Source organism: Megalobrama amblycephala, linkage group LG6 (assembly GCF_018812025.1).
Source record: "Megalobrama amblycephala isolate DHTTF-2021 linkage group LG6, ASM1881202v1, whole genome shotgun sequence".
In the NCBI taxonomy this organism is placed as follows: domain Eukaryota; kingdom Metazoa; phylum Chordata; class Actinopteri; order Cypriniformes; family Xenocyprididae; genus Megalobrama; species Megalobrama amblycephala.
The window spans coordinates 32,883,596-32,906,479 of NC_063049.1; the positions used below are offsets into that span (position 1 = coordinate 32,883,596).

At 36.6% G+C, this 22,884-nt stretch overlaps 1 protein-coding gene across 4 annotated transcripts in view; it reads right to left on the bottom strand.

Annotated features, from left to right (window-relative positions):
* Positions 1 to 22,884, bottom strand: part of LOC125270478 (diacylglycerol kinase gamma) — a 146,701-nt gene that overhangs the window by 101,432 nt on the left and 22,385 nt on the right. For 3 of the 4 annotated variants that reach the window (XM_048194127.1, XM_048194125.1, XM_048194128.1), the window contains exon 2: positions 8,550 to 8,906. In XM_048194127.1, the coding sequence (XP_048050084.1) occupies positions 8,550 to 8,610 (61 nt within the window). In that variant the 5' untranslated portion in view covers positions 8,611 to 8,906. Of the gene's footprint in view, positions 1 to 8,549; positions 8,907 to 10,585; positions 10,764 to 22,884 lie in introns of all 4 variants that reach the window. The other variant, XM_048194126.1, reaches the window with a different exon arrangement.

Genomic DNA, 22,884 nt, shown 5'->3' on the forward strand with positions numbered 1-22,884 from the left:
ATTGGGGGAATTGGTGATCCTCTGCCCATCTTGACTTCTGAGAAACACTGCCACTCTGAGAGGCTCTTTTTATACCCAATCATGTTGCCAATTGACCTAATATGTTGCAAATTGGTCCTCCAGCTGTTTCTTATATGTACATTTAACTTTTCCGGCCTCTTATTGCTACTTGTAACTTTTTTGGAATGTGTAGCTCTCATGAAATCCAAAATGAGCCAATATTTGGCATGACATTTCAAAATGTCTCACTTTCAACATTTGATATGTTATCTATATTCTATTGTGAATAAAATATAAGTTTATGAAATCTGTAAATTATTGCATTCCTTTTTTATTCACAATTTGTACAGTGTCCCAACTTTTTTGGAATCGGGTTTATACTATGAAAATAGTTTTAGTTATGATTTTTCTAGTTAGTTCTGTATCAAATACAATGTGATTTTCAGTGATCGAGATCTGGCAGCAGCTCATTTTTCCTCTTGGGCGAGCAATCAATTCACAGCTTATCCTGCCATGGAATCCGCCATAGACCAGCAAACCAATGAGAACACGCTACAATGATGACGCTCCATAACAAAAGTGCAAAGGCGCAAAAGCTGCTGTAGATCAGCTTACCCGGAAGTCTCCGTAACTGGCAGATTTAAAGAAAATAATCATTGCTTGGCAAATATAAATAAATTATGGACAGTTACATATACACATTACCAATCATGTAGGCTTTATGGTACACCTCAAACAAGGGATTTAATAGTAATTTATAATGTTAATATTAACTGCCAAGTATACGAATGGCTTGGGTATGCGGAGCATTCGCAGCTTATATGGACCGTACACCACTGATATATACAGTACAGTCCAAAAGTTTGGAACCACTAAGATTTTTAATGTTTTTAAAAGAAGTTTCGTCTGCTCACCAAGGCTACATTTATTTAATTAAAAATACAGTAAAAACAGTAATATTGTGAAATATTATTACAATTTAAAATAACTGTTTTCTATTTGAATATATTTCACAAAGTAATTTACTCCTGTGATGGCAAAGCTGAATTTTCAGCATCATTACTCCAGTCTTCAGTGTCACATGATCCTTCAGAAATCATTCTAATATGCTGATCTGCTGCTCAAGAAACATTTAATGTGTACAATTGTACAAAATATTTGTGTACAATATTTTTTTCAGGATTATTTGATGAATAGAAAGTTCAAAAGAACAGTGTTTATCTGAAATCTAATCTTTTGTAACATTATAAATGTCTTTACTGCCACTTTTGATTGATTTAATGCATCCTTGCTGAATAAAAGTATTCATTTCTTTAATTTCTTTTCAAAAAAATAAAAATAAAAATTCTTACTGACCCCAAACTTTTGAACGGTAGTGTATAATGCTACAGAAGCTTTGTATTTCAGATAAATGCTGTTCTTTTGAACTTTCTATTCATCAAGGAATCCTGAAAAAAAAGTACACAACTGTTTTCAACATTGAAAATAATCATAAATGTTTATTGAGCAGCAGATAAGCATATTAGAATGATTTCTGAAGGATCACGTGACACTGAAGACTGGAGTAACAATGCTGAAAATTCAGCTTTGCATCACAGGAATAAATTACTTTGTCAAATATATTTAAATAGTACACACTTATTTTAAATTGTAATAATATTTCACAATATTACTGTTTTTTACTGTATTTTTAATTAAATAAATGTAGCCTTGGTGAGCAGACGAAACTTCTTTTAAAAACATTAAAAATCTTAGTGGTTCCAAACTTTTGGACTGTACTGTATATATAATTATCATTAAAACCGTATTTTACCATTCACACCAAGGATGATAACTATAACAATACATATATAGTTTTAAAAATTGTTCTATATGTAAAAGAATAGCATAGTCCACACCACAACTATAGTGATAATGGCACAGAGAAACTATTTCATTGGAATCACTTTCACAATGACTTTTTCCAGCTGATGAACGTGAAAAAACATTAACAGCCTATCAGAATCCACTCAACTTTAAAGACCTTGAGCATTTTAAGTGACAGACGACATAACTGCAGCACACTTTTATATATAAAACAGAAAGATATCGCTAATATAATTATTGTTATAAATGATCATTCTTGGTGTAAATGGGCCTTAAAGGTTCCCTAGAATTAAAAATTGAATTTACCTTGGCATAGTTAAATAACAAGAGTTCAGTACATGGAAATGACATACAGTGAGTCTCAAACACCATTGTTTCCTCCTTCTTATATAAATCTCATTTGTTTAAAAGACCTCCGAAGAACAGGCGAATCTCAACATAACACCGACTGTTACGGAACAGTTGGGATCATTAATATGTACGCCTCCAATATTTGCATATGCCAGCTCATGTTCAAGGCATTAGACAAGGGCAGGACGTCTGGATGTGCACAACAGAATCATCAGACTAGGTAAGAAAGCAAGGACAATAGCGAAAAATGGCAGATGGAGCAATAATAACTGACATGATCCATGATATCATGATATTTTTAGTGATATTTGTAAATTGTCTTTCTAAATGTTTCGTTAGCAAGGTTGCTAATGTACTGTTAAATGTGGTTAAAGTTACCATTGTTTCTTACTGTATTCACGGAGACAAGACTGTCGTTATTTTCATTTTTTACGTTATTTTCACGAGAATTTAAAGGGGCCGCAGCCTGAATCGGCGCATATTTAATGATGCCCCAAAATAAGCAGTTAAAAAAATGTATTAAAAAAAATCTATGGGGTATTTTGAGCTGAAACTTCACAGACACATTCAGGGGACACCTTAGACTTATATTAAATTTTTTGAAAACACGTTCTACGGCACCTTTAATGCCTAATAATGTAGTGTTTAGAAGCGCAGCACTGATTTGTGTACAGTGGTTATTGGGGAAATAGCTCTATTTCTGCTGTTCAATAAGCACCAACAACTGGCAGAGAATGAATTTAGATAATAAGGTATCTTTGTAGAGCAGATAAAATTCCCTATAATTGTTTTTTCATTTTGACTATTCCCTTCATCTTAAAAACAGTTTAAAGGCTGAAATGTGAGCTTTATCATTTTATAACTTTTTTTGTAAAAATATGTTGTACATGTAACATTTTTATAGCATTTTTGTTCATTTAAAACCTGGCTGTCATTCTTAATATTATTATTTTAATGTTTAGGCAAACAAAAATTTCATGCTGTTAATTTTGTTTGTTGGTTTTCGATATAAAACTTGGTGAAATTATTTCAGTACAGTATCAGTACTTTTTGAACATTTCCATCACATTTTAACAATACAGTGATAATATTGATAACCGTGGACATTTTGGTCACTACAATAGTGATATGTAATTTTCATACCTTAACTCATAATTACTTTACAGTAATGCGAAGATCTGTGCTACAGCCAGAGAGGCCTGGCAATTCATCTTTGAGATGTAGTTAAGTTTAAGATTAATGCCTCATCTCACACCTACTGAATACTTAATGGAAATGTGTCCAGTATCCCAAAATATACTCCACATACTGCATGTGCTATTTATAAAGGCATTATACCTTAAGTATGGTATCCTGGCAGAGTTCAGGCTGAGAGCACTTCTGACTGATTATTCAGTCTTCACTGTTCCTCAAGGGTTTTTAATCAAATGTGTTACCAGGGGTCGCCCCCAACGAAAGAAAAGTAATTATCCTGACTTTATGAGTATTTAGATTTATTACCAGCATCCTACAAGCCAATTAGCCTCACAAAGCATAGATAGATGCTCCATTTGGAAATTTCATGGTAATTTTACAGGTAAGCTCTTAAAATAGCACAAAGGTCTCTTTGGAATTCATATTACCCAGGCCGTGCAGATAATCACACAACAATAGAGGCTTTTAGAGGTTTAGTGTGTAAAGTTTATGTTACAAATAACATTTTATTAATATTGTCTAAATTATTATTTTTTTATAATTGAGAAAATGTCAAAATGGGTACTTAGACACACTTTTACTCTATATTAAAACTTTACTCAACTTACTGACTTAGTCAACTTATTTTTAAAAATATAATTGATGAAAGGCCCAATTCTCAAGAAATAAGCATGTAAAAATTTAAATCTTCTTGGAGATTTGGAAGCCTTTGATGGACCTACCATAAACCCCTAAAATCTCCTGTATTATACACCTTATGTAGCCCCGCCCCTTTTCAGCACTGCACTCGTTGTGTCCTGTCTTCCAGTTTGTATTTCCACAGGATGAAGGTAAGATCTTATGGATTTATGAATGAACCGCTGATTTTAAAATCTTCCCAGTCTACTGACATTTGTGACATCTGCTTGAAACATTACAATGCTCATGATAACTTTTGTTAAAGAGATAGTTCACCCAAAAATGAAAATTTGATGTTTATCTGCTTACCCCCAGCGCATTCCAAGATGTAGGTGACTTTGTTTATTCAGTAGAACACAAATGATGATTTTTAACTCCAACCGCTGCCGTCTGTCAGTCTTATAATAAGAGTGGACGGGAACTCGAACGATAAGAGTCTAAAACACTTCCATAGACAAGTCCAAATTAAACCCTGCGGCTTGTGACGACACATTGATGTCTTAAGACACAAAACGATCGGTTTGTGTGAGAAACCGAACAGTATTTATATCATTTTTTACCTCTAATACACCACTATGTCCAACTACATTCAGCACTCGATTCGTAAGGTCTGATCGCGCTCTGACAGCGGCAGTGATGTCTAGCACTCATTGAAGTATATGCGTGAGACATCACTGCTGTTGTCAGAGCGCGATCAGGCCTCACTAAGCGAGTGATGAACGGAGTTGGACATAGTGGTGTTTTAGAGGTAAAAAATGATATAAATACTGTTTGGTTTCTCGCACAAACCGATCGTTTCGTGTCTTAGGACATCAATGTGTCGTCACGAGCCGCAGGGTTTAATTTGGACTTGTCTATGGAAGTGTTTTAGACTCTTATCGTTCGAGTTCCCGTCCACTCTTATTATAAGACTGACAGACGGCAGCGGTTGGAGTTAAAAATCAGCATTTGTGCTGAAGAAACAAAGTCACCTACATCTTGGATGCTCTGGGGGTAAGCAGATAAACATCAAATTTTCATTTTTGGGTGAACTATCCCTTTAACTCTACAATAGATAAAACGACTTGACCAGCTAATTACTTTTTGACAGCAATGCCATAGAAATATACAGAGCTACCGCAAAAACCGAAGTTCAAACACAAAATTCTAAAGACAGCTACGCACTTGTTTCTCTGGCACATAAGGTCTATAATTTAATAAAGTGCTCATAGACCACACAGACACCAGTTAATTAGTTATTTTGCCATTCTTCCTTTAAAGCTGCTGTCCATAAATGTTTTTGGTTAAAAAGGATCCAAAATAAATTTTTGAGCAAGTACATAACAGCCAGTGTTCAAAACTATCTCCTTACCTTTGCCAGATTCACAACAGTAAGCTTGTAATAATGTTTGGGGTGATACTGGTTAGTTTCCATGGTAAATTTCAGCATGCAACTGTTCGTCTCTGTGGCATTGCGTCATGTTTGTTTACATAAAAAAGGAGTCCCAGCTAGTAGGCTATCGTATGTGAGGATGCTGCAGGTGGCGGATCATTTATAGCCAGGTTGCGGATCATTTATAGTTGGCGGATCATTTATAACTCATCATTTTGATGGCGGATTGTATGGTATGACAAATGGACAATTAGAGATTAGACTGTACAGAAATTAAAATCTACAGGTAACGCTAATACACACTAAATACATGTAGTTACAGGAAGCTGATGTAATTATCATTAACAATTTGAGAACAAAGTATAACAATAATAATAATTTGCATGGTTTGATGTGATATAAGCTAAGCGATCGTTAGATTTAATCACAATTGGCAGCTCGATTTATTGTAATGTATACATTGTAATGTATAGATATGTTACTTTCTTGTTCAGATGACATTTTCTGATGAAAATTATTATTGTGGTCATAGTATCCACTAGTGTGGTGACTGACAGCCACACATTCTCCTCAAAACATTGGATTCATCCACGCTGAGGAGCCATGCCAATGCACAACCCACATAAAGATGATAATTCCACAAATAACTGCAATTGAAGGTTTCGAACAGAGATGGTGACAAAGAGGCGAAATTTACGGACTGCAGCTTTAAATAATTAAAAAAATATTTTTGTATGTATGCATTATATTTGTAAAGTATCTATTAGTTTTTTTAGATTTTGTATTTTAATAAACATAAAAACAATCATAATAAAATAATTTCTGAGCTTGAATAAAGTCCATAAAAACACAAAGGAGTATGTACAGTATTCAGAGCTGAGAGTTGGGATATAACAAATATCATAATATTCAGTACACCTGTGTTTGTTTTATATTTTTACAAAGCAGAATAAATGTTCATGACTTTGGAAAATAATAAAGACTGTCAGAATGTGCAGGAATATGACCAAAGTCCCTTTCAAGGAAAGTCAGCTAATTCGGGCATTCAAGACCAAGTCCTATCTATGAATGGGGGAATCTTGAAATCTCAAAAACTGCTTGGCAAACTCACGATTAAATAACATATTTCAAATCAGCAACAAAATCTGACATGAACTGTCACATAAATGTTGTTTCTTATGCTCAAAAAGCTTATTTTTCAGGCTAGACCAGCCAATGCGCATGTGCAGTCCTAAGTGCGAGTCTCAGGTTTCTATGGGAACCGGAGCTTCTAACAGCAGCTGCAGTGACACAATGACTTTACCAATCAGCGATTGGCTCTTTTACTTAGAAGACGGGACATATTCCGCCATATTGCAGTTTCTCCCATTCATAAATAATAGGAGTGAACCGTTTTTCTATATCTATAGTCTTTGATATGACATACTGTATTAGATTGCCTTTTAAAGAGAAGTCTTTCTGAAATTCACTTTCTCAATGATCTCTGCATCAACTGCCAGTACCAAACCAACAGCAGTGCAACTAATGGTGCTGACTCCTGCTACCCACAATCCATTGTCCTACTAAGTACACCAGCCTGGCTACTCCATCCTCAATCCTGAATGAACTGCCAATCGCAATTAGCCAACTTACCAGTTCAATTTATATATAATAAAATATGTTTGCATTCTTGCATTTGCACTCTGTTGTTCTTGCCACTTGAGTTCTAGCCAGAAGACAACCACCTGCTTTGCTATCTGCTAATTACACAATATGCACATAATTATCTTTGTAAAGAAAACATTACAAATATAATCAATGCTAATGCAAGAAAAGCTTCCTCTCAGGTTGGGGTAGTTAGCGAGGATGACAAACGGGCAGGGGCGCCGTTGGCACGGGGGACAGGGGGGTCAGGACCCCCGCAGTTTTGAAAAGATAGAAGTCGACCCCCGCACTTTTGATAAGGGCTGCTTCAATTAGTCACACTATATCATCTTTTAGCTTAGGATATTTTCTTTCAAATGAGACCATTTTCACGTTTCTGTGAGCTTTCGTTCGTAAATAATCAACTGTTTTGTCGCGGATGTGAACAGGAAATGCGCTCTCGAACGGAGAAACGCGTGATCTCCAAACCATCGATCAAAGCGTGCTAACGTTTAGGACAGGTCGATGGTATATAGCTAAATCATGCCCGAACGTTAGCGTTTGTCAATCAAGCCAAACCGTCCATTCAGAAACCGAGAAATTTGACACTTTAAGGTAAGGAGGCTGATCTCTCAGGTTGATGTGCGAGCTGGCCTGACTGAAGTTTTCGTGAGGATTTTTTGCTTATGGAATCCTTTGCCCATGAGCGCGGAAAGACCATGGGATAGACGCGCATGCATGTGCACCGCTCGTTGTCATAACAACACCCCCCACCCCCCCCGAACGCAGTTTGGACCCCCTCACTTTGAAAATGTCTCCTGCGCCCCTGCAAACGGGCCGGCCCTTATTGACCAGATGAAGCTTAGTCCTCCTCATCACACATGCATATGTGCTGGCACAGCCAGTCCTATAGCAAAAGATGAGTCAGACTTACCGAAAGCCCTTATAATAATAGAAACACATTGAATTAATATCTGATCCTGCTTTAGCATCCGATTTCACTCCACCCCCACCCCACCCCACCCATCCCAGCAAATCAATATAACCACTCCATACTCCATCAAAACTGTCATATCACAGATCCCTTGCAAAATAAAACATTGTGAACTGATAAGCAAGACCATCACTTTTTAATATTATTGAAAATTTCATATGCCTGTTTAGCTTATAAAGTGGTCTGCATCAATAACCGCATTAAACGTTGTTAATCAATACTGACGCAGAGAGCACTGCCAGCACATTGATGCGTTACGTCAATACATCCTACATTCCCAGCATTGCTTCCTAAAAGTCCAGTGGGTCGGCCTCAGAATGAGTGGTACAGTTATCGAAAAGCACGGCCAAGAACCAACTAAATGGACCGATAAAACCTCCCATCCATTCTTAACCACCTAGCAGCCCCAAAATCAATTCCAATCAACCCGCCAGAGGCCAGAGGAGAGGCTTCTTGTGCTCAGATACTCACACTCACTGTACTGCTGCAGCTGGGAGAATTCGGCTGGGCTCAGACACACCCAGTCTCCCATTTCGCCGATCAGATCGCTCGCTGCGAGCTGGAGGAACCAAGCTGATTGTCCTCAGGTGAGGTATGAAAACGAGATGGTACGATCTGGCATGTTCATATTGCTTTGCTACGAGCAGATGGTGAATTGGTGCCCCCGATGCGGAGTGGCGAAACAAGGGAGGGATGCAAGGACGAGGACAGTGTGAAGGTGAGGTGCGTGCCGTGCCACTGGTAGGGGATGGGATCGGAGTAGCTCTGCTGTGGTGAGGTGACAGGTGCACACGGATGAGCAACTGATGACCTGTCAACTGGAGTGATCTATAGAGTAAGAGAGAGAGAACAACAGATTTAGTAACAAGCTGACTTAAGGTTACTGTCACATGTCAAGCATAATTATCACAAGGTGTCTGATTCTAGCAAAGAGACCAATGACAACAGAGCCTGTGTGTCTGTAATATCTCAACTGTTTCTCCTAAAGATTAAGTAGGGAGAACATGAAGACTCTAGCTTAAGTCCGGCTTTTCTAGAAGTCTCACATGTGTCTCCTCTAGTGTCTTAATCCCTTGGTGGATAGAGAGACGGAACAGAGACCCCCTGTTGCATTTTTATTCTGGCCAATAATACCATACATTTAATACCATATCATATGTAAATACATTAAAATACATTACTGTATATACTGTTTATATGAAAAAAAATATTCATTTACTGAAATACATATTTTACTCAAATTTTAGCATGAAAGGGACAATTAAGCTAAACTTTTAGCTAAATTGGAGCTAGTCACTATTTTTAATATTGCATTTAATATTGTAATATTGCATTTTTGTTTTTCTCATAGCAATAACTGAGAGCCCCTGCATCACTGCCGCACCCCATTTTGAAGACCCTGGCTTTCAGTTTCAGACAAAATATGAAAAATATTATAATCTGCAATTATTCTCTCATTTGATTCCATTCGAAAGATTTTTACAAGAAACATCTAAGACAAGTTTTAGGCTTGAAAAACAATTGAGAACAACATTAAAGGCACAATCTGTAAGATTTTTGGATTAAAATATCCAAAAGTCACTAGAACAGTGTTATATATTTTGTTGGCTTGTGTATTTACATTATCCCAGATGTTTCCAAGAATGTTTAAATCCAGAGAAATAATCTATTTTAACCAGTATTTAATCAGTAACAGCATACCTGCGTTACCCTTGATTTCTGGTTTTATTTTGTAGAAACCATGGAAAAACCAAAGACTCTTTAATATATTACATGTTTTATTAGACAAGGCAACAACTGTTTGGTTACATTTATAGACAGAAAACAAATTATTATTTTCTCAACACGTTCAGTCTTATTGTTTGAATCTAGTTTTCTTGATTTTCCGCGAGTACCATGTTCATGCCTCCGAGGAAAACACTATTTTGTCAAGTAGCTAACATAGCATAATCAGATGCAGCTTTATTTTTAGTAACACTAATACAGCATTTTCTCCATCATACAATATGTTTTAAAATTAATTGCATGCCATTTATCAACACAAGCCACCCAGCATTTATTAATATGATATTATAATATCGATCTAGCTTACTGCAGTGTGCAAAAAGTGTCTCATAGCAGCTGCCGAGCAGATGCTCAGAGTAACATTATAACAATTTTCAACACACTCAAATCCTGACCCAATTCTTTTCCACCGGCTGTGAGGTGAAGACGACAACTCCCAAGATTCCCCGCTCATCAAGCTTTTGTTTTGAATAGGTGACCTCTAGCAGCGAAAATGTACTTATTGTGCCTTTAAGCCTCATGGGCTAAGAAAAAAAACCTCTGAGCAATACAATTTTACTTACAAATAATTATGTATCTCCTTCTTTTGTTTTTGACAAGGTGTACAACTCATGCTGTATGCTGTCTTTGCCTTCAGTTGGACATTTTGTTTGCTCCAGTACACCAGTTAAAACAGCATAGCATTGCTCTGAGTTCAAAGGGCCACTCAGCAAATGACTCACATGGGCTTGGCCTGCTTCTGTGCTCAGCATGCCACACCAATCAATGTCCCCCGCTCTCTGTCTGCTGAATACTCTCGTTCTGTCTCTATTTCTCTCTCTCGCTTCGTCTCTCTCCCTGTTCTGACACTCCCAATGAGTTTGAGCAGAATGAGAATTCAACAGCACTTTGCCAGCACATCTACAGGGAGGGAAGAAACAGACATAAAATCTGTGTGAGGAGCGGACGCATGAGAAACTGCCGTGATGAGAAGCGGAAGAGACAGAGTAAAAAGACAAAAATCAATGGACTTGATAGGGCTGCCATGAGTTACAGCATGCCAGGGAGTAAGTTCATACCCACTGGATTAAAAAGCACAGAGTGATGTGTGATGTTTGTTGTACAGAGAAAAGAGTTTAAACTCAAGATGACAAAGGCAAGAAGTATAAAATGGCCAACACAAATTGTAGAAAACACATAGCCATGGTAAACGAAAATGTCCTTGGTTAAATATTAAATTGAATTAATGTTACAACCCTAATTCTGGGAAAAGTTGGGACGTTTTTTTAAAATTTGAATAAAATGAAAACTAAACGACTTTCAAATCACATGAGCCAATATTTTATTCACAATAGAACATAGATAACATAACAAATGTTTAAACTGAGAAATGTAACACTTTTATCCACTAAATGAGCTCATTTCAAATTTGATGCATGCTACAGGTCTCAAAAAAGTTGGCACAGGGGCAAAAAAAGGCTGAAAAAGCAAGACATTTTGTATATTCAGCTGGGAGAACATCTAGCAACTAATTAAGTTAATTGATATCAGGTCTGTCACATGATTAGCTATAAAAGGGATGTCTTAGAGAGGCAGAGCCTCTCAGAAGTAAAGATGGGCATAAGCTCTCCAATCTGTGATCATCTACAGTGCATAACATCATCAAAAGATTCAAAGAAACTGGAGAAATCTCTGTGCATAAGGAACAAGGCCGAAGACCTTTATTGGATGCCCGTGGTCTTCGGGCCCTCAGACGACACTGTGTCACTCATCGGCATGATTGTGTCAATGACATTATTAAATGGGCCCAGGAATACTTCCAGAAACCACTGTCGGTAAACACAATCCGCCGTGCCATCTGCAGATGCCAACTAAAGCTCTATCATGCAAAAAAAAAAAGCCATATGTGAACATGGTCCAGAAGCGCCGTCGTGTCCTGTGGGCCAAGGCTCATTTAAAATGGACTGTTTCAAAGTGGTAAAGTGTTCTATGGTCAGACGAGTCCAAATTTGAAATTCTTGTTGGAAATCACGGATGCCGTGTCCCTTCCAGCATGTTATCAGCATTCAGTTCAAAAGCCAGCATCTCTGATGGTATGGGGGTGCATAAGTGCATACGGTATGGGCAGCTTGCATCTTTTGGTAGGCACTGTGAATGCTGAAAGGTATATAAAGGTTTCCAAATGACGTCTATTTCAGGGAAGGCCTTCAACAGGACAATGCAAAACCACATACTGCAGCTATTACAACAGCATGGCTTGATCGTAAAAGTGTCCGGGTGCTGAATTTGCCTGCCTGCAGTCCAGATCTTTCACCTATAGAGAACATTTTGCGCATCATTAAAAGAGAAATATGTCAAAGACGACCACGAACTCTTCAGCAGCTGGAAACCTATTTCAGGCAAGAATGGGACCAAATTCCAACACCAAAACACCAGAAACTCATTACCTTGATGCCCAGACATCTTCTATTTTGAAAAGAAGAGGAGATGCTACGCCATGGTAAACATGCCCCCACCCCAACTATTTTGAGACCTGTAGCAGGCATCAAATTTGAAATGAGCTCATTATGTGCATAAAATTGTAAAATTTCTCAGTTTAAACATTTGTTATGTTGTCTATGTTCTATTGTGAATAAAATATTGGCTCATGTGATTTGAAAGTCTTTTAGTTTTCATTTTATTCAAATTTAAAAAACGTCCCAACTTTTCCAGAATTTGGGTAGTAGGTGTTTCAAGATGTCATGCACTCTGATGAATCTGTACCACAATACCGTAGAGTGTGACATCAGTAACAAAATATATAGGAAGTGTTTTTACATTTCTTTGAGTTTGTTTTGCTATCTTAACTCTGCATGATTATATAAAAATACACATTTCTATTTTCATTTAGCACTGTTTCCTGGCGACAACAGCACTGTCATTCAAAAACACTTAAGACACTGTTAAAAGAGACATTCATAACAGAGGCTGATTTGCTTTAAAAAAAAAAAAAAAACGGTGATCATAAATTATTACATTAAATAATTGTAATATTTACCATTAAAATTATTTATTACAAATGACTGGAATTTCATTATTTAATTTGAGATTAATTCAGGTAAATTCACTTCTTGAAACAACACAAGCTAAGGAAACAAAAACTGATAAACAGTAAGTCTGATGATGAGTGGATGATGGAGAACAAAAGAGAAAATAAAGTGGAAAATATGGCAATCAGTCATAGATAAATAAACAAAAATCTTGGCGTAGGTGCTAGTATAACTGTACTGAAACACACAGAAAAGCAAAGATTATCACTGTGTGGAATCTTGTTATTCTCAAGTCTCAAAATGAATCATCCAACCCAACTAAACTCTCCACAATGACTTGTATTTTTGAACTTTCTTGAGGACAGTGCATGGCCAGAAAGAAGGTGGAGCAGTGTGGTTATTATTTATAGATTTCTGATAGCTGATTTTTAAGACGGATTTTTCTGATCCACACGCAACATGCTGGCCTATATGTTAACATTGTAAAACATTATTGAAATATTTCAGAGCAAATATAATCATGAACATAGGCATATTTTTGATTTGGGAAAGTTCAGTAGAAATAAGCAGGTGTCATGTCCATAATTCACATATCTGCACAAGAACAGACACAGAAAGGGAATCTTCCAAATCATATCTGTCTATAAGCTCATAAATCATTATGAAAAATGTGTAAATTTATTGTCTGTTTTTTTTTGTTTTGTTTTGTTTTTGGTTGGTTTGTTGAATTTAAAAACAATGATGCATAAAGTTACATGCCACACCGGCATAAAAACGTATCAGCAGAACTAAGGAAACATGATACTAATTGAAACATTGCTTTAAATTACGTTTGATTACCGATGATTATCTCTGTATAATTGAATGATCAATCCAATAATGTAGAATCATTCAAGCCTGTATGAGAATAATAGACAGACAAATAAGTCAGTGATAACTCATCAAAACAATGACATGACTGTGTACTGTAAGCATAAACACCTTACATATCCATTAATAGGAGACTCCGTACGAGACATTTTACTTCAAAATGATTTAATGGTCCATATATCAGGGACATCATTTCTGTTACCATCTGTGACTTCAAAGAGAATTTGCTTTTCTCTTGTGGAACATTTTACAGACCAAAAATAGAACTGAACTACTCCTGGGGGACACGGCCCAAAGTAATAACTCTGGATTACACACAATATATTTGATTCCCAAAATTAAACACTCCTTTCAGCTTGCCAAACATGATATCAATACCACGATCTAGGATAAATAAAAAAAAAATAAAAAAAAAAAACCTTGTCATTACTATACTGAGCCACTTTATAAATATGTGCCAAATTAGCACAACATAGAACATTGCAGCCAACAAAAAGGGTTGGTTTGAGTCCAAGTGCTCTAGTTAGAGGGCTTGCATTTCTGCCTAACTCCTATTTCACACTTTAATTCACAGTTTAGGAAAGGTCATTCACAATCTACAAGTCAGGATCAAAATAACCAAGCTTATATTTCTTATATTATATTTCACAAAGCTCTGGAGAGTTCATAGTGAATTTATAACATCCGGCTCAGGGGAAGAGGCTCCAATTTCTGCTACACTAAAGGTGATGATACACGGAGCAACTTTTTGAGCAATGTTGCCGAGCGACTTATCCATTGAGAATGGCCAACAAATTTCAATCTAAAGTGTCCAGATAGAAATTTGTTGCCCATTCTTTGTTAGCCCTTCTATCATCACCTTTAGAAGGATGGGGGAAAATCTATTCTGTACAAATCGTGATTCTTGAGATTTTTCATTGTCACCATGATGAAAAATTTATTTTTAAATGCTCTAAAATGATTATAAAATGACTAATAAAGTATAAAGTACAATAAAATAGTAATAGACTTTCTTCACTGTTATGTTCATTCTATTCAGTAGTGATCATCCCTATTATCTTCACAGACATTTTAAAATGTTTTAGTGGGAAAAATGTTTAATGTGGCTTTAAGGCAGTTTGTTGTTATTCTGGTTGAAACTCTCTTCACATCCTGATAGCAATCAATAATATAAGTGGTCTAAACATTAAAACATGCTACACATATCTTCTGTGGAAGTCTCAGGACCAAAAAATATTCGTCCAATCACTGCATTCGGACTTTTAATGTTCTAAAAAAACAGTGATGTTGTGGTTTTAGAGCAATAAACCACATTCCAAAAAAAATGCCAAACACACAAAAAATACTTGCAATACATCAAATAAGCAGCTAAAAAATGTCGGAATATAGAATTGCATCTATGGCCATAATTCCCAGTCCTTATATGGGCCAGTTTTTATGACCACTGAAATCCTACTTCAGATGTTGATTTCACAGTTTAAAATTGCCTTTTAAATTCCCGGAAATTTCATTTGTTGCTATTTATCTATAAAAAAGACCATGGGGTCTTGTTTAAAGAATGAGATCCTGTTACCCCTGTGCCTCAAACAGACAGGCTGAAAAATTTGTTTGATCAAGGTGCCATCATTTCCTGCTGCTAGAACACTGTAAGAATCAAATCCACCTGCTGAACAGAGACAGAGACGTACTGTACTGAGTGCTAAAAGATGAAAAATGGGAGGTAGAGTCAAGGTGAAAAGGTGAAAACAAAAATAAACGAGAGAGGACAGAGACTATAGAGACATAATTGTCATCTATTAAGATAAAAGGTTTGTGGTAAAGGATTTAATTCTAGTATCACCAGAAGGAGGAAAAAATGTTTGATCCTCCCACCCACAACTGCCTTTCACATTTCTCCATTCCTCATTACGGTTAGAAAAACATTTCTTCCTGTGTGGATTTCCCTCATCAGTCATAGTATTTTTCTCCTCCTAACAATGTAAGCTATACATCCATACCTTATTACTGTGAAGGGCAGAATTCACTAATAGGCCAGTTAAGGAAATGTGTACATTAAAGGAAGGACTGAAAGACAAAGTTAATGGCTGTATTGTGCAAATGTATGTGTGTGTGTGTGTGTGTGTGTGTGTGTTAATGGGCTGCTCAAGCAAGCCACGTGCTGATCAACAGGATGGGGCCTCCCCTCTGTGCAGAGAGGGATTCTGTTTGCTCAGACAGTTGCCTGGCAACCTGACGTCATAAGTTTGCAGCAAGGAGATGAACTGAAAGTGGTTATGGGTTTGTGTGTGTATCTGGGGGAGAGTGTGTATATCAGTACATGATGGGTATCTGTGTTTGTACCAGTCCACAAGATAGACATAAAACATAATACAACATCATTCTCATATATTGTTAAATCAGATGCATGTAAACATGTACAAGAATGAGAAGTGCACTACACTACTACACAAATTTGTCCATTTATGTCCCTAAACCATCTTAATGGACTTAGTGCCAATTCAACCTATAATTCAGGGATTAGTGCCATTTTAAAAATACTTAGAAATAAGCAATAAGATCTATCTTCTCAAAATCACAACAATAAAACAAAATGCTAAATTATGATTCTAAAATTAATGGCAATGTAGGTCTAGTACACTGTATGCATATATGATAAAGGTGAATTTAAGGTGATGATAAAAGTCAAATAATTAACAACATGAAGGTGTAAATTCCACTGTCCATATATGAAATGATCTCTAAATTGACTCCTGTCATTAGACACCATAAATTACTATGCTTGTCAGAGCTGTGGTGCTTAGAGCTCAGGACATATATAGGAGTTGGTGGTTCATGGGAACCCAGGTTCATGTCCTGATCCCATTCACCCTTTCTCAGCCCAATATTCCTGTCTACACTACACACTATCCCCGTACAAATAAATGCAAAAAGCCCCCAAAATTAACCCTGTTCCATATTTTTGTCGCACTAGTTAGTTTAAACTATGTGCTTCATGATTTCTGTGTAGGTTATGACATATTCAACATATTTCCACTTAGTTTACTTCAGAATTTTCCTGATAATTTACTCACTCCCATGTCATCCAAGATGTTTATGTCTTTCTTTCTGCAGTCAAAAAGAAATTAAAGTTTTAGAGGAAAACATTCCAGGATTTTTCTCCATATAGTGGACTTTAGCTGATCCCAGCTGAGGAATAAGGGTCTTGTCTAGCAAAACGATCTGTCATTTTCTAAAAAAAAAAAAAATGTATACACTTTTAACCACAAATGCTCGTCTTGCACTAGCTCTGCGATGCGCCACACATTACGTAATTGGAAAGGTCACGCGTGATGTAGGCAGAAGTACTGATCCAGTGTCTACAAAATGAACATGCAAAGAATAAGTCAAACGCCTTTTACAAAAAAAAAACAAAAAAAAGTAAAACAACGATGTCGGACGATTTTGAAGTTTTGAAGTTGGAGGAGAAAATGAGTGTTTTTGACCCTACCACTAGGGCGACGTAGGTACTTCCGCCTACGTCACGCGCGACCTTTCCAGCATGATTACGTAATGTGTGGCAGATTGAGGAGCAGTGCAAGATGAGCATTTGTGGTTAAAAAGTATATAATTTATATATTTGCCGATCATTTCTCTAGACAAGACCCTTATTCCTCGGCTGGGATCATGTAGAGCCTCAAAACCCTTAATTTCTTTTCGACTGTAAGACATAAACATCTTGGATGAAACGGGGGTGAGTAAATTTGTCACAAAATTTTAATTCTGAAGTGAACTAATCCTTTAATTTAAGATGTTATGATGTAAAAATCTGAACTCAAAGAAGAATTCACAACTACAATATGCAATACATCACAGAAAGTAAAATATTCATGTTTTCAAGGCATAAACATGACCAATGAACACAAGATGTAGTAAAAAGCAGCAGTGACCGTTCCATCAATATGTTTGGAATCGCTCTCACACCGAACCCTTACTACTGAACCCTGAAGGTATTCTTTCCCCTTGACTTACAAGCCAGGCAACTTCTTCTAGATCAGACTGCAGCAGGAACAAGGTCTAGACTGGGACAGAGTACGTTGTACAGCAAAAGGCTTGTACAGCGAACACAGATCTTACGAGTTATTTTGCCTCTCAGTCCCATTAAACAGTATGAGCCTCATTATTCTCTCTCTCCATCTGCTCTCTCCTGTCTAGCAGTAAGGAAATGCATGTACCCTATTCCATTTGCCTCCCTGTCTCCAACTGACACTCCATTATCCTCCAGCCCTGGAGTATTTATACCATTCCCTCACATCCTTTTCTCTGTAGCTATCTATATTAGATCTTTCTCTCCATTTCTCTCTCTTCCTCCACCACTTTTCTCCAAACTATACTTGCCCGGTCCATGATTCATCTCCTTTTCATGTAGAATTTATGTGACCATCCTTTTACATATACCTCTTTATTTTACCCATTCTCAGATCCATTATTAAACTCTTTCAATGTAGTCCACAGATGTAGTACTGGAGAAGGTGTGAATGATTTGCACTGTGCCTTTGTAATGTGGGTGCAACTGACATAACAGTTTCAGAGTGACAGAGATGTGATGGACTCCTGTACAGCCCACGATGGAAAAGAACTTCATGGATCAAAAAGCAGCAAACAAATAAACCAGAATCTCAGCGTTCATCGGTTGAGCTTTGACAGGACTACAGTATGAGCAACTTTCTCTCATTTTCTGTCCTGTTCATAACATCCCTTCCCACTCTGCCCCAGACACAGAGTTTCCTATAACCTTTTTAATCATATTTGCACCATTCAGTTAAGTACCAAAGGAAATTATTATTAATGGTAATTAGCAATAAAAATCCACTTGCACCCGCCCTCTTCAAGTCCTGTCATGACCTTCCTCCCACTGAACATCGAATGTTTTAACAACAATTAAACAGTGAGCTAATAATATATTCTGTGCCAAATAGATATTTCAGGAAAGTCTTGCTGATAAGCAGCCCAAACTATCTGAATCGTTGCTGTAAACATCTCTGGATAATTTATAATTGGTTAGACATTCAACTTTTTGGTTTCCATTCATCAGGTTTTAAGTGTCTTAAACCAACTCTAAGCCATTAATATACAGTAACTCTCAAAATACAGGAGGATCATACAAGGTCTATAAACAAAGTCATATTCCTAGAGAAATTTACATCTCCCATTAGTGGAATTTTAGTGAGATGCTTATGTAGAAATGTATGCAACAGTAAAGAACTCAAAGAGAAGTACAACTGCATTATTATGTGAAATTATCCAGACCTACAAGCCTCTCAGTCGACACTTGACACTTTAACGCTTTTCCACTAGGCCATTTCTAAACAGCATTACAGTAAAATATGTTCTTATCCATTGTACTGTGCCTAAGAACATCAAATAGTTATGAAAACAACAATTGTTTTATTTATTCATTCACAGAGAAAACGGATTAAATCTGGTGACAGCTAGCTAGCTAGTTCCACGCCGCTAGCTGGCTAGTCAGCCAAATGGGTTTTGCTGTGTAGTGAAGAGTCACTCAGGATCAATGCACCACTGAATAACTGTCTGCAGCTGTGTTTGTTTCACACACACTCACATTTGTTTCGTATCATGGTGAAGACCTCCCTTTGACTTCTATTGTGCTTAAATTAGCTGCTACTATGGAGTAACCCAAACAAACCCTAACACTGTTTTTGGCAATGAAAATGAAATTAAATGAAAATATTTAGTCCCTTTATGGTTCTTTTTACAAAGCAGATGCCATCGTATAAGTTGTCACATGATCCTTTTAATTTGCTGATTTGTGCATATTATATAAATGTGTTATCAATGTTGAAAACAGTTGTGCTGCTTAATATTTTTTTGTGATTTTTTTCAGGATTCTTTGATGACTAGAAAGTTCAAAAGAACAGCATTTATTAGAAATAGAAATCTAATGTAACAATTTGAAGTCTTTACTATGTTTTGCTGAATTTAATGCATTTTTGCTGAATAAAAGTATAATAATAATAATATAATATTACTGACCCTAAGCTTTTGAACGGTAGTGTACATTTTAGTATTTAAACAAAGGTTATGTGTCAGTTGGGCTACTATCATATAGAAATGCTCCGATTTTTGCAGCCGATGCCGACTACCGATTTCTTGTCATTATGATCAGCTGATACCAATCATTCCAACTTTATATTAGTGAAATGTAAGCGCTCTGTTGATTTTATGTTTTAAAGGGTTAGTTCATCCAAAAATGAAAATTCTGTCATTAATTAATTACCCTCATGTCGTTCCACACCCGTAAGACCTTCGTTCATCTTCGGAACACAAATTAAGATATTTTTGATAAAATACGATGGCTCAGTGAGGCCTCTATTGCCAGCAAAATAATTAACACTTTCAGATGCCCAGAAAGCTACTAAAGACGTATTTAAAACAGTTCATGTGAATACAGTGGTTCAACCTTAATGTTATGAAGAGACGGGAATACTTTTTGTGCACCCCTACTTCACGCATGACCTTTCCAACATGATTACGTAATGTGTGGCAGATGAGCAAGATGAGCATTTGTGGTTAAAAAGTATATAATTTATATTTTTTTTGTTTTAGAAAATTTCGAAACGTTTATGACATAACGAAGCCTCGTTTACTGAAATCATGCGACTTTGGCAGTTTGATACACACTCCGAACCACTGATTCGAAACAAAAGATTTGTAAAGCTTTGAAGCTTCATGAAGCAGTGTTTTGAAATCGCCCATCACTAGATACTGTTGAATTAAGTCACTATTTTGTTTTTTTGGCGTATTCTCGTCACTTCATAACATTAAGGTTGAACCACTGTAGTCACATGAACTGTTTCAAATACGTCTTTAGTAGCTTTCTGGGCATCTGAAAGTGTTAATTATCTTGCTGGCAATGGAGGCCTCACTGAGCCATCGGATTCTATCAAAAATATCTTAATTTGTGTTCCGAAGATGAACAAAGGTCTTATGGGTGTGGAACCACATGATTAATTAATGACAGAATTTTTTCATTTTTGGGTGAACTAACCCTTTGAAAGTAATGAACTATTTCAATAAAACAAAACAAAAAATAAAATCATAAAGTTAAAGCTGCAAGCGTTAAATTCTCTTTCTAACAAAAACCTTGCATTTTCATTAGCACAAGGATTGTAATGTCAAATTAAACTTACACTGTTACTCTTCCTGAAGATATAATTATATGAAGACTGTATATTTTAAGTATGACCACTGCAATAGTCTCCTGAGCCACGGTGTGGAAGAACACAGCCAAATTAGGACACTAATTCTGAAAGCGATAAAGAGAGAGGGGGAGAAGTGCACTGCTGTCCAGCCATAGGAGTAACATCACTCGCCTCCAGCGGGACAGCGGACAGGCTCACACAGAGAGTTTATACACAGGAGAATGAAACAGCGGCTGTGATGGATGAAAAATCTGCAGAAAATGGCAGGCTGAACAGCTGGGAATGAGAGGTTAGTGAGAGGCACAGAATCACCAAAATCCCTGCTTCCATAAACACATACTGTTCTAGAATTAAACGGCATGACCGGGCCGCAGGAGTTACAGTCCAGTCAGACCCAATAGAAGCGCTGCCATGCGCACCCCTCGCCGCTCATCAGCCAGTTTCGCTAATCCACACCCAGCTGCTTGTCATTCTGAAGTATGATAAGGTATGGTGTAATATTTTTGTTATATTCTCCACAGAAGAACTCAACAGATCTCTGTGGTCTGGCGTGAAAGAGCTCTGAAAGTGGCAGCTAAAGATGTCACATTATCAAACCCTAGGGAAGAGCCTGGAAGAGACCTGATAATGCACTGACAGGAACTGCTGGCCTTTCACATGAAACTCCCAGTCATGTGCTTTGAAAGAAATAAGAAGTGCAAAAAATATAATGTGTTGCAACTTGAGTGTATTTATATGTGGTTGTAAATTGTTAACTTGATATTACTCGTGCTTACAAAAATATATATTCGTATGTTTCAAGCAGTTTATATTTATTCCTCCACACATATTAACAGGTTACAATATTCACACTGTCTGCAGGGGAAACATATGCGTAAGTAGAGTTTTACTCATATACAGTCATGTGAAAAAGAAACTACACTCTTTTGAATTCAATGGTTTTTACGTATCAGGACATAATAAAAATCCTCTGGTATTTAGGAGGTCAAAAAAATAGATAAATAAAACCTCAGATGAACAACAACACATGACATATTACACCACGTCATTATTTATTTAACAAAAATAAAGCCAAAATGTGTAACAATTTAAGTACACCCCATGATTCAATAGCTTGTAAAACCACCTTTAGAGGCAATAACTTGAAGAAATCGTTTTCTGTGGAGGAATTTTGGACCACTCTTCTTTAAAATGTTGTTTCAGTTTATTTAGGTTTATGGGCATTTGTTTATGCACAGCTCTCTTAAGGTCCTGCAACATCTTGATTCTTTTCTTTTTCAGCCATTCTGTTGTAGGTTTGCTGGTGTGCTTGGGATCATCGTCTGGTTGCATGGCTTAATGTCAGCCAAGCTTTAGCTGTCGGACAGATGGCCTCACATTTGACTCTAGAATACTTTGGAATACAGAGGAGTTCATGGTCGACTCAGTGACTGCAAGGTGCCCAGGTCCTGGGGGTGCAAAACAAACCCAAATCATCACCCCTCTGCATTTTGGGCCTAGGGTGTAATTTCTTTTTCACATGTCTGTATGCCATGTTAAACTATTTTGAAACCAGTGTTCCATTTCATGTCTAATTCTTACACATTTAGTTTTTAATACCTCATATTAATTAATAAAATACAGTATTTGTACTTATTACTATTTGTAATATTACTATATCTTAGTTGCCAAGTTTAATTTTCTAAAGTTCTCATCTAATAGTTTTTATTTTATTTCAGCTGTTAGCTTAACGATACAATTATTTTTAATAATTTTAGTTAACAATAACAACACTGGACCAGTTGCAGGACCTAAAATATACACTTTACCTAATACATTCATACACATTTTATCCAAAAATCATCATACTGGCATGATATAGCACTTTCTCTGACAACTCAATTTATGCAGTGGTTCTATGAATACAACCCGAATTCCGGAAATGTTGGGACGTTTTTTAAAACT